At 33.9% G+C, this 18,122-nt stretch overlaps 1 protein-coding gene across 16 annotated transcripts in view; it reads right to left on the reverse strand.

Annotated features, from left to right (window-relative positions):
* Positions 1-18,122, reverse strand: part of DMD (dystrophin) — a 1,208,820-nt gene that overhangs the window by 173,541 nt on the left and 1,017,157 nt on the right. For all 16 annotated transcript variants that reach the window (XM_026858158.1, XM_026858211.1, XM_026858140.1 and 13 more), the window contains 2 exons: positions 13,325-13,445; positions 12,434-12,702 (listed from right to left, as the gene is read on the reverse strand). In XM_026858158.1, coding sequence (XP_026713959.1) covers positions 12,434-12,702; positions 13,325-13,445 — 390 coding nt within the window. The remainder of the gene's footprint in view (positions 1-12,433; positions 12,703-13,324; positions 13,446-18,122) is intronic.

An 18,122-nucleotide genomic window follows, 5' to 3' on the forward strand; every position in this document is an offset into this window, starting at 1 on the left:
GAATCTCTCACTAGCACAGGTCTACGTTAAACCTCAATTCTCATACCAGTGAAAGAGATAGAAAAGGACATCTGGCATCGTGATAAAAATATGACATAGCTTTGGGAGAAAAGCTCTCTTGTGTCAGATGAACTTGTGTTGTGGGAGCTTTTTATACCAGCAGCAGCTGCAGCTAAATCAGAGCAGGATCCATTTGCACAGAAAAGTGAGTGGCTGTCCTATACCTGGGCCATAGCAGGTTCCCAGCACTGACATTTCTCTACCTCAGCTCCCTTAGTGCGCAAGTGGAGGAGTATTCATGGGTCAAAGCATATCGTCAGGTTTTATATTTAATACCATACAAGATGGAACAAACTGACATTTTATACCCAGGGTAGTTTAACAGTCTCCATCTTCTTCATTCAAAGTAAGTCCATTTCTTCTCTGATGGGTTTAGTGTACTCTCATTCAAAATCTCATTGAAACCTGGATCTGTCAGCTGCTAGCTCAATATGCTACACTTAGCTCTTTTCAAACTCACAGTGTATTTTTATCTGATTCTAGTGCTCCTGGGGACAGGTGGTGTTGAAACAAAATGGATTTTAGTTGATTTGATTTTCCATCCTATATATTTTTATAAACTCAGAAATGACCGAGCAAGAATGCACTAGAGTAGAATACAGAACCTCTTCTGGGATAAAAATAGTTCAAACAGAAGATACCAGGAGCAAAAGAAAATCAAATGCCCTTTTAAATTCTATCCCATTCTAAATTCTGTATTTCTGAATGTGATAAAACATTAAATTTTTCCAAAGTTATTTCCTACAATTTGGAAGACTAACTCAGTATTTCTTTAAAAATAAGGGTATTACAATATTAACAAAAGAAATGAAAAATGAACTAATGCCAGGTATTAATTTTCTTCTTTTCTGAACTTTGAAGGGAAAAAGCTATAATTTTAGCAATAATATATCTAGAAAAAAAAAATAATTATTAGGATGTCTAATTTAATAAACAGAAGAAAACTGAAAAAATAGATGCACATATCCTGAAAGACATATCACTTTGTTATTGTAAATTCTTGTTTGTTTGGTTGGTTTTTTTAAATCAACAGATGATATGCAGTGTTATGATCCCTGAAGAGATACAACCTATGCTACTGCCTCGACATTTATTCTGAAATTGTGTTCTCCTTCATGGAAGGGGAAAAGTAAATGAGCAAAATTAGATTGTAATTCACTCTACTTAGAACAACTATAACCATGACATGGCAGAGCCCATCACTGCAAAAGTGTTCATAAACAGTTCTGCACCGATTTTCCACATAATCCAAGTCAGTTACTCAGTTACTTTGCAACCAAGAAGCCAATCTGGCAATCAAGAGATGAAGTGCCTAGGAAGTCTTAAGTAACTTGAAGCATTTCAACGTGTAATCTGAAAGTCTAACAGACATTCCATGAAGGACATAAAATATATAAAGAACTTTTTACAAAGGAAATATTTCTTTTTGTATGGTTTCATTTAGCATTGTTAAAGATAAAAGCACTTGAAAAATATGTATGCTTAGCTTGAGGAACCTCAGCAAAACCTGTTTTTAAACTATTAGTAACACATCATCTATCTCCTTTAGTTAACTTGTGAAAAATGTATATTAGATATATACAAATGTAAAAGGCTGAATAACCCATGTTTCTTATCAAAAGATCTCTCAGGCAATAGAGACTTACAGGAGTTCTCCATGCCCTCAGCAAATAGTTACTACAAAGTAAATCTCTATTGTGTTGTAAAGCAGCAAGGTATTTTAGAGGTAAATGTAGTATTACACTGATAAAAAAAAAGAAAGCATTTAAACCCAGAAAGATTGCAACAGCTGTATCATGATATTACAAAACACCTCAATCTTCCAAACATCAGTGGGCAGACCCTGTAGCTTAGGAGGAAAAACATGGATTCTTTGCTTGGCCATACAAAAGGTTAGCTTAGACTCTACTAAGACACAGATTGTATTCTGACACTCAACCAACATTAAAACAATTCAGACAAGAAGCTTCAGAAACTCCTCCTGTGTTTTCTAACAAAAAGCATATAATCTTCATTTTAATTTTAAAATAAATCTTTATTTTCTCCTCTCCCTAACATATTTACATACAATATGCCAACATGTCTTTAACTTTACCATGTAAGTATTTCATAATGTTTGGCCTCATAAAGTTGACAATTACTACCTCTAGCAAGAGAAAAAGTTTTTCATAGAGCTTAAGGCTAAAAGGACTTTTTACAGTCCATCCAGTCTCTAACCTCTATAAGACTTATGCAGGTCAGATGGACTGTTCGAGTGTTTTGCTGAAAGCTATGTTTTCCAATTCTTGAATTAATATTGCAATTCCCACCTTTACTTTTTCATCACCACTGTATGAGTGAAGGGTGGGGCTGGGTGAAACGCTAAGTCAAAATCTTGAGGTGGTAACTCCTAGACTTACGTCTGGTAAGAACATCCTTCAGCAATGCCAGACAAGGGAATTCAGTGCTAACAGTAGATTTTAGTAGAGTCTAAGTGAGAACAATTTACTTTTTAAGCTAATTTAGGAGGAAATAATACTAAAATAAAATGCTGAAAAAGATAGTTAAATAAAACTTTAAAAATCAAACAAGTCTAGGGTTTTTATAGCAGCACGACACAGGCTGGGAAGCAGTGTCAGGAGCACTGCCCACCTTCCCAGGCATTCAGCAGGAAGCCCTTCTGGGTGACAGGCTGCCCTGCCACGTCTTGAGGGACAGCAGGCTGCAGCTCTGGGAAATGAGTAGCTGTGGCTCCTGCTGACACCACTGAAAACTGTCTTTCTTAATCCTATGGATAATCAAACCCAGCTGAAATAAAACAATTTTCAGGTAAAAGCTAAAGAGAATAAAAATAATTTGAGTGGCATTGCTGTCTGGACCAATTAGTTTCACTGATTCAATTGCCCTGTTTGTAAATTGGGGATAATACTACTTCTATTGCTGTCTCAGAAAGAAGCTGAGAAGATTAACTCATACTATATGGAACACGAGAAGAACTATAAAACTACCAAGTAGCAATAATAAGATTTTATTATGGGTTAATCTTGGACCAAGAAAAAAAAAAAAGGGATAAAACTATATTAGGCTTTAAATATATAAAGATTAAAATGAGAAAAGTATAGTACAATGTGCTGCTGATAGACATCCCAGACAATCTAACACTCATTGCACTCCCTACTTCAAGCAGTCCCTAAATAATCACTGTATACCAGCATATGAGCTTGAAAAATTGATTTTATTTTGTTCATTGATTTGCCCATGTCATAGTAACATTATCATTACAGAATCTGCACACTTGATAGTTACAATGACAAAATACATTCCCAGGAATAAGAGAGTTAAAGAGAGTTAAGAAAAGATTTCATTGAAAACGTAATACTGTCAGATTTCTCTTCATGGAAAAAAATTGCCCCCTCACAGACAGCAGACAACATTAAAATTAATTTGTAGCACTCCCCCTCCCTTTTCCCTCCTCTTATCTTTCACTGAACTACATGTCTCTGGTTATATAGTCACTTCTGGCATGTCCTTTTGCTTTATGTAGAAATGTTTCAATAGCAGACCATATATACAGATCAGATTTCTGTTAGAAATACTGCTTGGATATACTTTTTCTCCATTTAGCCACTCATCTCCCTGAGGCACCCTCACTTAGGAAAGCCTGAATAAAATGGTCTCAGGTGAAGAAAACCATTACTTACATAGTAATTTTCTTTTCCCTTGGATAAATATTTATATTTCCAGTTGATAAGAGAAAGAAGACTTTTGAACAGAATCACAACAGTTCAAGAGCATTTAGATTTAACATTATGTCTAGAAATGTTAATACTTGATCATCAGATTAATATCTATATGCTGTGTTTACATGGAAAATTTAAAGCAAAACAAAAAGGCATGTTAAATGCTAGACTTCTTGCAATAACCGTGACACTTAGGTACTCAAATATTAATGTTTAATTCTCCGTCTAAAAGCTCCAGTTCCATTCTTATTTCTGATAAACTGATAAAGTGCAATTTCTTAAAAATATTCTGATTTGACCAATTCTGAACTTCAGAGGCATAAAATGACAGACAAGTCTTTTTACATGTATTAGTTCTCTCAGTAGGCTATCAGAAACTAAGATCAGAGATTACCAATACTTAAAAAGTCAAATTATTCCTGCAGATGTGCATGTTGAGCTCCCACTAAAATCAGTAGAGTGAGTTCATAAAAGGAAAAATTTGGCTATAAATTAAATCTGTTGATCTAATAATAGCATGTTCTACCAAACTGGATTGGAGGTAGAAAAGATTTCCAGTCTTTATTGGTCACCTTTTTTTCTTTAGAGTTCAGGAAGTTTTCTGCACTATCAAGGAAACACTAATAGTAGTATTTGGTCCAAAGGTCCTTAATCAAAGAGGAAATAGTTAATCTGTTCTATTAATAATTATGTTAATACAATTAACACAAATCTGGTGCAATTCAGGCAAAATCTGGTGCAGCTCTTTCCCAGGTGCTGGTTCTTAACGCAAAATGGTCTTCAAGGAGGCTGTTTCACATACTAGTTGTGATTCCCCAAAGAGTTAATTAAAGAATACTAATTTTTTGTTTGTTCTTAGCAAAGCGACATTAATGTTTTTGTATTTCAATTATGACACTGTTTCCCAATAAGTAGTATGGTCAAGGACAGTCTTATTTTTAAAAGAATACTCCAAGATTTCACTTCTCTGTCTGCTCATCATTTTCTTATTAGTCCTATGAAAGGAAGATTTTGTACTCTCCCTGAAAACAGGTAGCTTGATATAGACAAAGAACTTGTGTAATCTAGTCTCCATAAAATATTCACTATAATTAAAATGGTAGCATCTAAATATGAGATTAGAAATATATAGCTTATTTCAAAATTAGTCAGCAGAAGGAATGGTGGTTTGCCTCAAGTATTTAAAATGGTCTTAGATATGGGTTATTGCCGTAGTTATTGTCATAAAAAACTTCAATCTTATGTGACTGACTACACAGCAACAATATAAGGCAGATGAGACTTTTAGATTACATTGGTATCAGTTGCAAATACATGACTATTACATATTAAATAACCGGTTGTGAATATATTTCTTTTCATGTGAGAAAATAAATTGATTCATAAACAGTTAAAATGAGATTAAGAGACCACAGGACACAACAGAGTAACTTTCATCTCCTACAGGCTGAGAAGCACAGCAGAACTAACTTCAGCTGGTACAGCTACACGGTGAAGCACTCTATGGTTTTTAACTCAATTTCATATTTAAAACAAACCTTAGAAAATTAAACTTGCCTCCAGTAATGACAACCAAACAACGCTACTAAATTCTCTGCTGTATAAAACTACATTTAAAAAATCTTAAAAACAATATACCATGCTGTACAACCAATTAGGTAATACAGATAGCTGAAGTGTCTTTGATGTTTTCCAACATCCTGAAAGTTGACCCATTAACAAATTCAACAAACGTCAGCTATTGCTTTCATCACAGCAAACTCCACAAGGTTTTTAAATGCACAGAAATGTTATCTATAATGACATCTATAGGATGTCAAAGTGCTCCATGTGAATTTAGATAAGGTTTTGGTTTACTTTAAAATAAGGTTTAGTATGCTCTGATATACTCTATGGTTTAGTTTATATTGGCAGTAAAACAGTTGCTGAAGAGTTTTTTTCCATTTTGGAGAATTGATTTTTATTGACTGTATTTATATTTAAAACCTTAAAGTCCTCTAGAATGTCATCAGATCATCTCATCCTCTTATAGAATTTTAGAACAATTTCTAGTCTACAAATATTTCACACATACAAAAGCTGTTTATAGAGATCATCTCTAATTTTCTCAAGGATGAATTTTTGGGTTTTGGAAAGCTGGTAAATGAATTAGGAGGAAATGGCTATTCTGTGTTAATTAGTTTTTAAAAATCACAGAGCTCAGCACAGAACATATTAAGACTTACTAAAGGAAATGAGACAATTTAATTCAGATTGATTATAGACTTTGGTGATGGCAGCTGGCTTCAAATTAAACTAAAAAAAAGAATATGTATTTCAAAGTAGTCTAAGGAGACATCATAACTAATTATTGCATGATTGTATCACAGAATGATATATGTATGAAATGGTAAACTTGAGAAACATTTGCAACAGTGATTACTATAGTTGTAGACTGAAGAAAATATAAATGCTTCCATCTCCTACACTGCAGGCAAACCATGGATTCTGTCATCTTTTAACTGTACAAACAATTTAAAAATACTTAATCAAATCTTAGTTCACACTCTAAAATTCTGTATATGGAATGCTTTATTTTTTTTTTTTTTTTTAAATCTAAGAATAATAGGGAGTATAGTTATAGTGGGGAGTAATGCTTGTAAATTGCTGAAATACATCCTAGTCTGTTGGTTGACAAGAAGCTCAATGTGACTCGGCAATATGCACTGCAGCCCAGAAAGCCAAGAGAAACTGCTGAAGCAATACTTTAGGGCCACTTACTTCTGTAGGCTTGCCTGCTGTGAACTCTGCTGAACAGAAATTTTCTCCTCAAATTTCTCTAACAGCAGTGAAATCAATCAATGTTACACATGGAAAAAAAAAAAAAAGTGATTACACATGGTAGAAATTTGAAACAAAAAAGGTACTGGGCTTGGAATAATGCAGGAAGATATCAAGGCAATGTGAAAAAATTACAGAAATAGAACAAAAAGTAATTTTTGTTCGCAATGTCAGGCAAGTTAATTTCCTTCCAAATATAGTAATTTGCTGTTATAAATTCAGACCTCCATAAGAAAAATAAATGTTGCCTTTTGTTGTTGGTTTTGTTTTTTTGTGGGATTTTGTTTGTTTCTTTTGTTAAGGAACATAAGAGTCTATCAGTAAAGAAGGGGAATTAAAAAAGATCTCAGAAGTTGATGTATGTGTAATGTCATTTTGCTTTACAGGCTGGATTGCATGAGCTTTACTAGCTTAATTTAATGTATAGCGTAATTTTATGTTAGCAAAAGATTAACAGGAGCATAGGTATCACATTACAGTCTGACCACAATTTGCTTTAACATGTCTCTAGTACTGCTATTGATATCTAGCTGGTTGGAAATTCTGGTTATTCAATGCATCTTCCAGGTAATTATTTCTTGCATAGTGTCTATGGATCTATTTAAAACTGATCTCTTCATGTCCAGTATACACCTCCATAGCTAGGAAGGGATGAATGTTGACTTTTGTATTGGGTTCAGGTGTCATTCATTAATTTTTCTGTAAGTGACCCCTATTAATTCCTTACAAAAATCATTCTTTCTTCACAAAGGACAGAAAATTATCTATTACCTAAGCTTTTCAAATAATTTTGGAAGATTTTTTTTTTCCTATGAATGAGAACACAGATTAGAAATTCAACAACTCGCTTTGCTCTCAGAATCTCCATTGTAGGCAGCTGTCAGCACAGTTCCCTTATAATAGCACTGTAAGAGTCCACTTTTCTTAAATACGTCTTTTCAGCACAGTGGTAGCTGAACAGCACCAAAATGAACCACAGAAGAATATATAAGGCTCTTTTTTTTTTTTTTTTTTTTTTTTTTTTCCCCCTTTAAATGAACTGCCTGTGCTCATTCATTGTTTGGTAATTGAGGTTGCTGATTTAGTATTCGAGTGTTTGTAATAATATGGTATTTTAACCTTGCCAAATCTATTTCTTTTCTTTCGATGGCCACATATGAACACAACTGAAATTTAGCTAATTATCTTAAGGGGTTGTCTTACTTTTTGTCACATTTAGAGAAGAGATGACTAGGGACAAAAAGATTGAGTGCACATAGAAAGTAATTTTGGAGTAGATGATGAGCAGATCAGTTCATTTCTGATCTACGCATAATTGCAAACTCTGTTCAGTTTACAAATTAGAAAGAAGTTTCAGGCTGACACTTTCCAGTGAATGTTTGTCACTGACATACAATTGGCTACAACTGTCCATTATGGTGAAGAAAGTCTAAAATAAACAGCATATAATTCAGGCCTGACATCTTAGAAAAAAAGGGTTACTTACACAGTACTCGTGAATTTCTTATTGCCTTTTGTTTCACAATTTTGTAGAAAATAATTAGTAGAAATTGTATTAAATTTGTAAATAGGCTGTGACAAAAGAATTTAAAAGGATACTTACAGCCTTTGTGAATACACTTGTTACATTAAATATATTAAAATACATAATCTATATGCAAAGTTCATAGTCTTCCCATGTAACAGCTTTGTTCATAACTGTAAAAGTGAATCTGCAAGAACAACAACCAGTTCTTGAGAAGCAAGATTAAGACTTTCATGAAAACTGCTCATGGGAAAATAGAAGACTTATGTCACTAAATTCTGTTCTACTTTTACAGTTAACAATCATCATATTGAGTCAATGTGCCCTCTTTATGTGACAATGAAGGAGAACAAATAATTCTGTAAGAAAGTGGAGTTAATTGAAAATAGGCCTACACAATTCAACTTTTATTGGGCAGGTGTTCTTGAGATACATGCTTCTAGTCTGAACTAGTGAAACCACAGACACTACTGCCTGTCCTTGATTGTTTTGGGTTTTTTACATTTTACAGTGGTTTAAAACATATCAGAAAAGAGTTATATCATCTATGGAGTCTAGAAGTTCTGGTGTTCACTTAGAGAGTTGTTGTGTATGACAGAAAACTGAAGCAGTTATACGCCACTGGTAACATGTTAGAATATCACTGGCATATGAAAGTTCTATGCATTCTGAGCTCATACGTATGTTTGAGTAGCTGGACTACCAGTAGTAACATGTATACGACACTGTTAAAATTACTTTCCCAGACTCTGTGCACAACATCCAAAAATAGTGGCTTCTAGTTTAAAAAAGAATTTTTCAGAGTGTAAAAGTACCAAAATCTAAAACTTCCTAATGGTACTAATTCCCACTGGTATTTCTCAGCTGATGTCTACAGACAGACAGTAAAACAGTGAGAAGGTATCAGCATGACATGTAATGATTGTTGCACACTAGCTTTTTTGGTTACTATGGAGCAAAGGAGTCTTTTGGGAAGAAAGAGAGGCAAGGTGGTTCTGCTGCCAGTTCCTGGAATGGGTCTTTGAATAAGATATTGAATGGATGAGGCATGTATAATTGCATATCAGTTGCATACTAGGACAATTCTAATATAAAAACTGAGTGGTGGTCCTATATGAGCCTAAGTGTTCCAGGTATTCTCATGAAAAGGAGAAAATTTTGTTAGTGACTGCAAGCAGAAAGCATTTGTTGAATTTGCTGCACAGAGAAGTATAAATCCCAGGTCACGTCTAAAATGTGACCTGAACTACAATCAAAATGATCAGCCAATGGTTATTAGAAGACATGTAATAGATTTCTTTGGTCTTGAACTGATTTTAAGAAAGTTAAGTGATGGTTTGTAGTTTAATGGACAGAAAGGTATACTTGGAAGAGAAAGAGAGAAAGAATGTGGTTATTAAGAAAGAAGTTATATTTCAGATTGCAGATAAATTCACTCATATGAGAGATAAAAAAGGGAGAATAACAGAGGAGAGTGGGGAAGTCTGAAGAATATTTTGATTATAGATCATCTGTAGTCTAGGTTGCATTCTTTGGGGTAGGTGTGTGAAACTATCTCTTGTCAGACTCAGAGATGAATACCAATTGGTACATTAATATAGATCAAGGATCTGTAATAATAATCCATTAACACTGATCAAAGATCAGTTATTCTGTGCAAGTTCAACATTACATCACGACCTTAAGAGCTCCAGCAATTATAGCTAAAGAGAACAATAACAAATGGCTCTTGGTAAACTCCTTCCCTAGGAAGTTATTCATCAGCTTAGGTATTGGCAGGCTACTGTGATCCCAGTTAGGAGAAGGATTTGCAAGAAATGCAATCTCATGTGACCAATGTTTCAAAGATCTGCTGAGAAGGTGCCTGGGGTGCTTAGATGTATACAGAGTAATAGGTACTCTCTCTCACACTGTAATATAATCAGTCATTGTGATACACATCGTAAAAATGAAAGCAAGGATGAGAGATGTATAGTATATCAATTTGATCATGTTTGGCTGATAATATAATTTATAAAAAAACCACCCTTATTGTTTATTAATAACTTTTAACAGAAAACTGTGTAGCTTGTGTCTTTAACAACAAATTTACCTTTTAACTGAATCATTTTCAAAGGAAAAGTATTTAACCTTTAAGTGAATCAATTACTAAGAGGAGAAAGATGAAAACAGTAGTAACCAGGCATGTGTTAAACCATCTCATACAGGCCAAATAACAGATATAAAAGGTATCTAAAATCTGAAGAGCTGAGTCAAATGTCTGAGTGATTCTCCCAGTCTTGAATATTATAAGGTAAATTTTAAAATTGCACGTTAGGAATTACACAACAAGCTTTTTAACTCATTTTACACTCTCATATGCACACTGCATTTTGGGGGATTACTGCAGTTTTGGAGCTAGGGACTGGGCCTATTGACTGGAATTGTCAGCTAGGATGTGGAAGGAATCAGTTCAGTGCTGAGCAGGTGGAAACTTTCTTCCCCCTACCTCTACTTGTCCCTCTACCAGAAATGTCTCTTGCCCCTTCACTCTTCCCATCAACTGGACTCCACTTTAGACTAGAAATGATGTTCATTTCTGTGCACATGTGAATTAGACACTGCTGCTCACCTGGCTAATGCTTTTGGGTAATTCTACATACCATTTTTTATAAATGTTCACATATTAACTTTCTTAATCTTATTAAGACTTTCAGGCATTAGACTAGAAATTCTTTTAGTAACTAATTTTCTTTCAAAGCAACAAATTTATTTATAAGTAACTATGAATATAATACCATTATTGATTTTTTAAAATGTAGTTGTTAAGGTCTTATGAAGTAAATAAATATTCATTACATTTTGTAGAAAGGCCTAGATTTGCTTTAGTTTATTGTACTCAAGTAGCCAAAATATAAACTTTCTCTTCCATCTTTGATAGGTGTGAAAATGAAACACAAAAAATAGCTTCCTAGTTTTTTGGGTTTCATTTAAACAAAAGGCGGGGGGGGGGCAAAAACTGATGAAATTTGACCATTATTACTGCCATAGTAATAATAGTTACATAGTAATAAAATTACATAGAAATAATGGTTACATCTAAACTGATCAAGTCAGGGAGAAAAACAGAAATTAATTTACTATCAACACATGAACTCGCCACTCAACATAAAAACGGCTTAAACATGACTTATTGACCCTATCACAGATAATAATTATGCTAAACCCTTTTTTTCAGGTTTCAAAATCACAAAAAAAATCCATGGATATAATAGAAGGCACTTTCTGAGAATTTATAAAAAAGATCTTTTCTGTTCATTTATGAATTTAAATGAAGATAAACAAATTTTTCAGCTACCAAGTACTTATTTGTCTTGTATATTTGTACAGGACACTCATTAAACTTTGTGTGATTAAAACTCATGGACTTTTTTTTTTTTTAATAAACTATATTTGATTTTAAAAGGCATTTTTTCTTGCCATTAGTCATTCTATTTCCTCTTCTTTAGATCCTAATGTTCTACTAGAGAAAATAACAGTCAGATCAGGTCTCTTTCAAAATGACTGATGATTCCCATTTATGTGAATGGAACAGAGGCACTTTGTTCTTATCAAAATGGCAACTGCCTCTATTGTGCTCTAGTTGAAGGAATCCTGCAGTATTTATAAAGCTTGGCCATGGCAGTCAGTCTTCACAAGTTTCTCAGTAAGCAATGATTTTATGAAACAACCATTGATAGCAGATAAGCATTGTTATAGAAAATAACGACAGTTTTCCCAGGGTTGTTGGGGATTTTTAAAGTATATTATGTTATGAGGCCTAGTTATCAAATAAGGCAGCAAAACCATACACTTCAGATTAACTTCTATGCTACAAGTATAGAGACAATTCTGTACTCATCATACTTGCAAAACTATACTAAAGAATGGAATTAATTTTCTATACTTTTAATCATACATTCTCCTATCCTATTTTGCTTTCTTTATTGTTAACTATGCATCTCCTGAATTAATTGTGAGTATGCTGAGGATATTTACACATTCCTGTAGTGCTCTTTACCCATATTAACTGCTTACATTCTCAGTGTTGATTAGACTTTATTTTAACAGCAGAATTATAAAACTCTTTATATGTATCTTTTTCTTTTTTTTCTTTTTTAAAACAAAACAAAACAAAACAAAACAAAACAAAACAAAACAAAAAACAAAACCCGACCATGATACAAAGCTATCAATTTCTCATTTTAAAAGATAATTCCTCATTTGGGGATTCATACAAAGAACAAGCCAATTATTTTATACTCAGAAATACTGATATACTGACACGTACCTTGACTTTTTCTAAGTGATCCTGCAGAGAGTCAATTAGCAGATCCCCCACTGGCTGCCAGGATCCCTTGAACACTTCAGCTTGGCGTAGTTTCAGGTCTAGTTCATCCATTGCCTCTTGAAGCCCCTGCAGTCTTTCAAGAGCATCATCTATCTTTTTTTGCCAATCAGCAGACTGTAGATTCAGCTTATCCCACTCGGTTCTGACATCATCTGCTTGCCTTTGGAGAAGTTTAGTGATGTTTTGGGCTCTTTCCTCAGGTGACAGCTCTATATGTGAAAGTCAAGAGGTTTTTAAGACATATTCTACCTCAGAAGAAAAATAATCACCATCAAAGCTCAGTAAGAAACTATTCAGCAACCTATCAATGTATTTGCATTTGAAAATCTCTTAACAAATTTAAATCTTGCCACCATACAGATCACCAAAATATGTGTTTGGGTACATAAAAGCATTTTTAAACATGCAAGGTGTAGCTAAAAGTTTATTGACTGTGTCTTGATTCAGCAAAATAGTTCTGCACATACATAAACATTAATCACTGTGAAACTTTTGCTGCAATTGAGAGGATCTGGGCGCTTCTGCAGTACTGAGACTACAAGTTGAATTTTAGGTTAAATTGCAGCTTTCAGATCTCAAATGGTCTTGAAGGTTGAAAGCCAGTTTCAAAATCTGCTTATAAATATGCATGTCTATTTAGTGCCACAGTGTTCAGAAGGATAGCTAAGGGTTTCTTTCATCTATATTTTTAGCTTAGTTTCTGAATACTGACATTCAGCTTGGATTGTAAAAGGAATGCTTTCACAGTGGCTGGCAGAATTTATTTAATCATTGCTGATCATCACTGATCTTTCCAGCAATGTGTTATTACCCTGTTCTTTCAACAATTACCTCTTGGTTCAGAGTAGAGCTTCTCCAGTCCCTCCACAGGCTGCTCTGCTAAGAAGATCCGCACAGTCTCAAGCGCACTCCTGATAACAGGTTCTTTTGTTTTCAGCTCCCTCTTGAAAGTCTGAGAGATTAAACAAAATTACTGTAAATGGCTACATAATGAAATACTGAGTAATAGCCCCTGTTTTTGTCAATTTAAGAACAAAATTTCCAGCAACAGCTTCCATGTGTGTACTACAAGTAGCTACAAAAAAAAGATAAAAGAGACAGTCAGCTTTTGCTTAACCTGAAATCACATTGTATTCAAGGGAGCAAATGTACTGCCAGTATGCTGTAAAATACCCAAGGTTTCTGGTCAAATTTTCACTGTGAGAGGGATCCCTTTTGTTAATTAACATCAGAGTCACCTTCAAAACTGCAAGGGGCAAGGCTTTAGCTGGCTCTGTTTTGGACCACACCAGAATAGCTAATGGTTCTTGAAAGCAAGATTTAGCAGAATGTGAAGGAAAATCCAACGTGTAACAGCTACTGTGTTGTTATGCTATTGCTGCTGGCAACTGTTATAAGGAAAAAAAAAAAAAAGGACATAAGGATATTGACATGCTAACCTGTAAAAATTAGTAACAAAACAAATTCCAATATATTAAATTGCAACACTCTCTTCTAGTAGAGGTGTAGATACATCTCTTCCAAAACTACATGAACTGAGATTTCTGAAATTTAGAATGAAGGTCAAGGTGAAAATTCAGAAATATAATTTAGCCTAGAGGTAAGCGTGCATGAGTCAAAATTGAAGGGCAGAAAGTAGGCCTTATGAAATAGTTGCTTAGTTGCTTTAATCAGTATTTAGTATCAGTTTCCATAACTTTATGTTAACATTACTTGGTGGTACATTCTCCTCCTTTATAGATCAACTAACTGTATTTCTCCCTTTCATCTCTTCCTTTCCTGTCATGCTTTTTGGCACTTGTCTCTTTTCTTGCCTTTTCTTCCTATTCGCAATTCTCTTCTTCCAGCAACAGGTCCTTTTACAATCTCTCTTCTATTGCTTTTAAAATGACCATGAGTAAGATTCTCCACGTTGGTATCTGAAGTTTTGGTAGGCTATGGAAAGTATCTCAGTATTTTTGTTGTTAAAGAGAATTTAAGATTCTGCTAATCTGAATCCATATGTTCACCGCACAAAAATGCAGACGAAACCTGGCCTGTGGGTTGCACGTGTCATTGGGTCTTTTCCATGTTGTACTGAATTAAGCTAAATGGTCTTTACCACTATTCTATTTCAACATTTTCTTCTCTATGAAAAATATTGAATGCATACTGTTTTTAAGCAGCATAGAGGTAAAATATGCAGATAATTATAGTGCAGTGTAACGCAAAACACAAAAAAAGAGAGCCATATGCCATGAATGGAAAACAGATACTTTACTCCAGGGATTAGAAAATTCTTTTTTACAACATAGGCATTATATATGCTTCTAACAATAAATTCACCAATTCAGTTAAATTAATTATCAAACAAAATTTTTGGGTTTATGCAAACTAAAGAAAGTTTACAAATTCAATATTAAAAAGTTCATTACACCTTGAATTATATTTGATATGAAATGTTCTGTAAAGGAAATACCTAACAGAACTAATAATGAGAATCACACCTGTAATTTATAATATGAGCACTCATAGGTAAAAAATTTATAATACATTTCAGGAAAGTAAACTTAAGGAAATTACTATATTATTCTACTATAAATATTTAAATAAACTTTTTACTAAGTGGTCAACAACTGACCCTTAAGGTTTGTAATTGTGAATCAGGACAACCCTTTAGTAAAGTGTGTTGTTTTGAAGGAAACAACAGAGTAAAAAATGTTCATTTTCTGTCATGGACATCAGTGGGACTCGGATCCTTTCACAGAGTGTAGCTGCTATGATAACGGAATCTATTGTTTGATTAGTATCTGTGATAAATGTTTTAAACAATCATTTTGACCCTTAAGAACCAACGATGATTTTCACAACGAAGAGTACTGTAATACTAACAAGTAAACTACCATTGGACATTGTTCTGCATAAAAATCTGAGTGGGGTTAATCCAGGGTTAAAATTCTTTAATTTGGACATTTTTAGTCTTAGAAACTTTTATAATTCATATATGACTCTTGCATGAAGTGCAGTGGAAAGAGGAAATACAATAAGCTTGTTTCATGTCTCCAAACGAGGAAAATCTATTCTTTTAATTAGCCTTTGTGCTCACCTCACATGACCTTATTTTGTCCCACTAGAATGTGACAGGTCTGCAGCTCTAGGAAGCCAGCAGGTAACATAACTCAAAATATTCCCCCATGGACAGTGTGCTTTGCTCATCTGATAGTGTTAGAAGTGACATCAGCAGTCATACTGGTTCTTAAACATTACAATTGCGTAACAGCTTAAAGATATAATATGCTGTATAAAACGTCTCCAAAAGCAAATAACTTCTCAGAAATGTCTATGCCCAGAATCAATCGAACAGGAGGCACATGCACAAAGGTCTGTTCTGCCTACACACAAGAGCAGGAAGGAGTCACAGGTATTCTAGGGGAACACAGAACTACACCAATTCACAGGATATTTAAAAGCCAGAAATGCCTTTGAGCTGTGTATTTGGGAATGAGTACTGCTGCTGTAGTCGTCAACCCTACCTATGTACATGTACAAACAATGAGAAGGACACAAGATACCTTCTTTCAACTTGTACGGCTTTTGCATAAAATCATACCAACAAGATACACCTAGTGGCACTGTGTTTCCAAAAGAGGTTTAAAGCCACATTCCTCCAATATCTCTTGTGAACAGAACAAGGATAACAATCAGATATGCATACTGCATCCCATAAAGTTTGTGAGCAGGAACTATCTATTGCATCTAACTTGTCAAAACAATACAGAAATGTTAATGGGAAATTTCTGACTTTGTATATTTTGTATTTAGTCACAAACAGAAAGTGTCTCTCTCTTTTATTAAAAGAAAACAGCGAGCCAATGTGTTAAATGTTTTCTTTTCCAACGTTTTCATTCTGGGTGTTGGAGCTGGTAGATGTGATTATAGTCTGTATATCCTGAGTTTTAGAATAGTACACAGTATGTTATTCAGAACTACCCACAATTCTCATAGCCTTCCCTAGTTTTGATCTGCAGACTTCTACTGAGTAAATTAAAATATGTTGCAGTATAAGAAATTTAAAAAGAAGAGAATGAAAAAGAAATGAGGCTAAACCAGTGGCACAGAACAACATTAAAAATAATGAATGCTCATTTCATACTATCCTCTTAAAAAAAAAGTTCTTACTGTATGAAGATAAAGTCAGCTTTTCTGATTAAAGTTTTGTTGTAAAATATGTACACACTACCAATAAAAATAATAAGTAACAATAAATTACATTTTCTCTTTTGAAAAAAAAAAAAACCCAAAAAAACAAACTATCTGGAGCCCTGACAAATACATCTTTATAATAAGCACACCATCACTGAAAGCAGAATTATCTTAAATGAATGTCTAATCTACAGATAATGATTTCAGGCTAGTTTCATTGAATTCCTTAACTTCTTCCACACTTCATGGTGACTGTAGAGGAAATCGAATGTGCATAATGTATGACCTGACAAAAAACCCAAGTAAACTACTTTATTTAAACATCTCTATTTGTCATCAACACTACAACAGTAATGGCATTCTGTCCACCATTTTAATAATACATATATTGATCAGTTTATCTCAGACCTCCACTACCTCCTCCCCGGTGTCCTTAAATCTCTTTAGATGGAGAAACACAGATTGTTTAAATTGAAAGGTGAAAATATAATGAGAAGGGAGCTGCATTAGTAAAACTAACAGTAATCTCCATGATTAGAAAAGCGGGCATTTTTTCTTTTAATGAATTTTGAAGGGAAAGAGTACAATTAAATAAAGACACTTCCTAATCAGAATGTTTTTTAAAAATGGGGTTTGTCTTCACTTTAAAAAAGTAGATAGTAATTGTGCCACTAGAAAAGGTTAGTGTGTTGAAACAGGAATTATACTCCTTCTCAGGCATTGAGACCTTGATAGAGGTTTCTTGTGAAACATTTCCAGGGCATTGTTAATAATTAGCATCTATATTCATAAATGCTCTTTATGCTGTTAATACAATCACTACACAGAAGATGTGGCAACTCTCAAAAGAATGAAAGAAAAAGCAAGCTATCTGCATGATGCCTAAGTTACTTAACTGAGATTAACAGTAACATGTACATGGTTATTAATACAATTTCATTAAAATACTATTATTACACATTAAAACAAAGAAAATTGTAAGATAATTAAATAATGCTTTGATGAACAGCAGTATTTTTTACCATTGACTAACTCCATCTCCACCTACCCACCCATTCTAAGACCCTGGCATAGACACAATTTCTTCAGATGCCAAAATCGACAAAATGACCCACTATATATATAAGTTCAAAAAAATAGCATTTATGTGGGTGTATTTGGGATAAATTCCAAACTGCCTTGTCTAAAAAACACCTCACATTTATAACGCAACAATGATTTTGACTGCATGGATATCTCTTTTCTCAGTTGAGTTCAAGCTCTCCTCTGGCAGAGATTCAAGCATTTGAAATTTTCATCAGAATCCTACTCTTAAAATGTTTATAACCAATCTTGGCAAGTAGGAGCATTCTAATGATAAGTAACAACTTTTCATCTCTGCTATGAATGTCTGAGGTGTTCCAGATGGTCTTATAAACAATTAAGAGGTTAAATATGTTTGGTTTTC

Source organism: Athene cunicularia (assembly GCF_003259725.1).
Source record: "Athene cunicularia isolate RWA chromosome 1 unlocalized genomic scaffold, athCun1 chr1_part1, whole genome shotgun sequence".
Taxonomy (NCBI): Eukaryota; Metazoa; Chordata; class Aves; order Strigiformes; family Strigidae; genus Athene; species Athene cunicularia.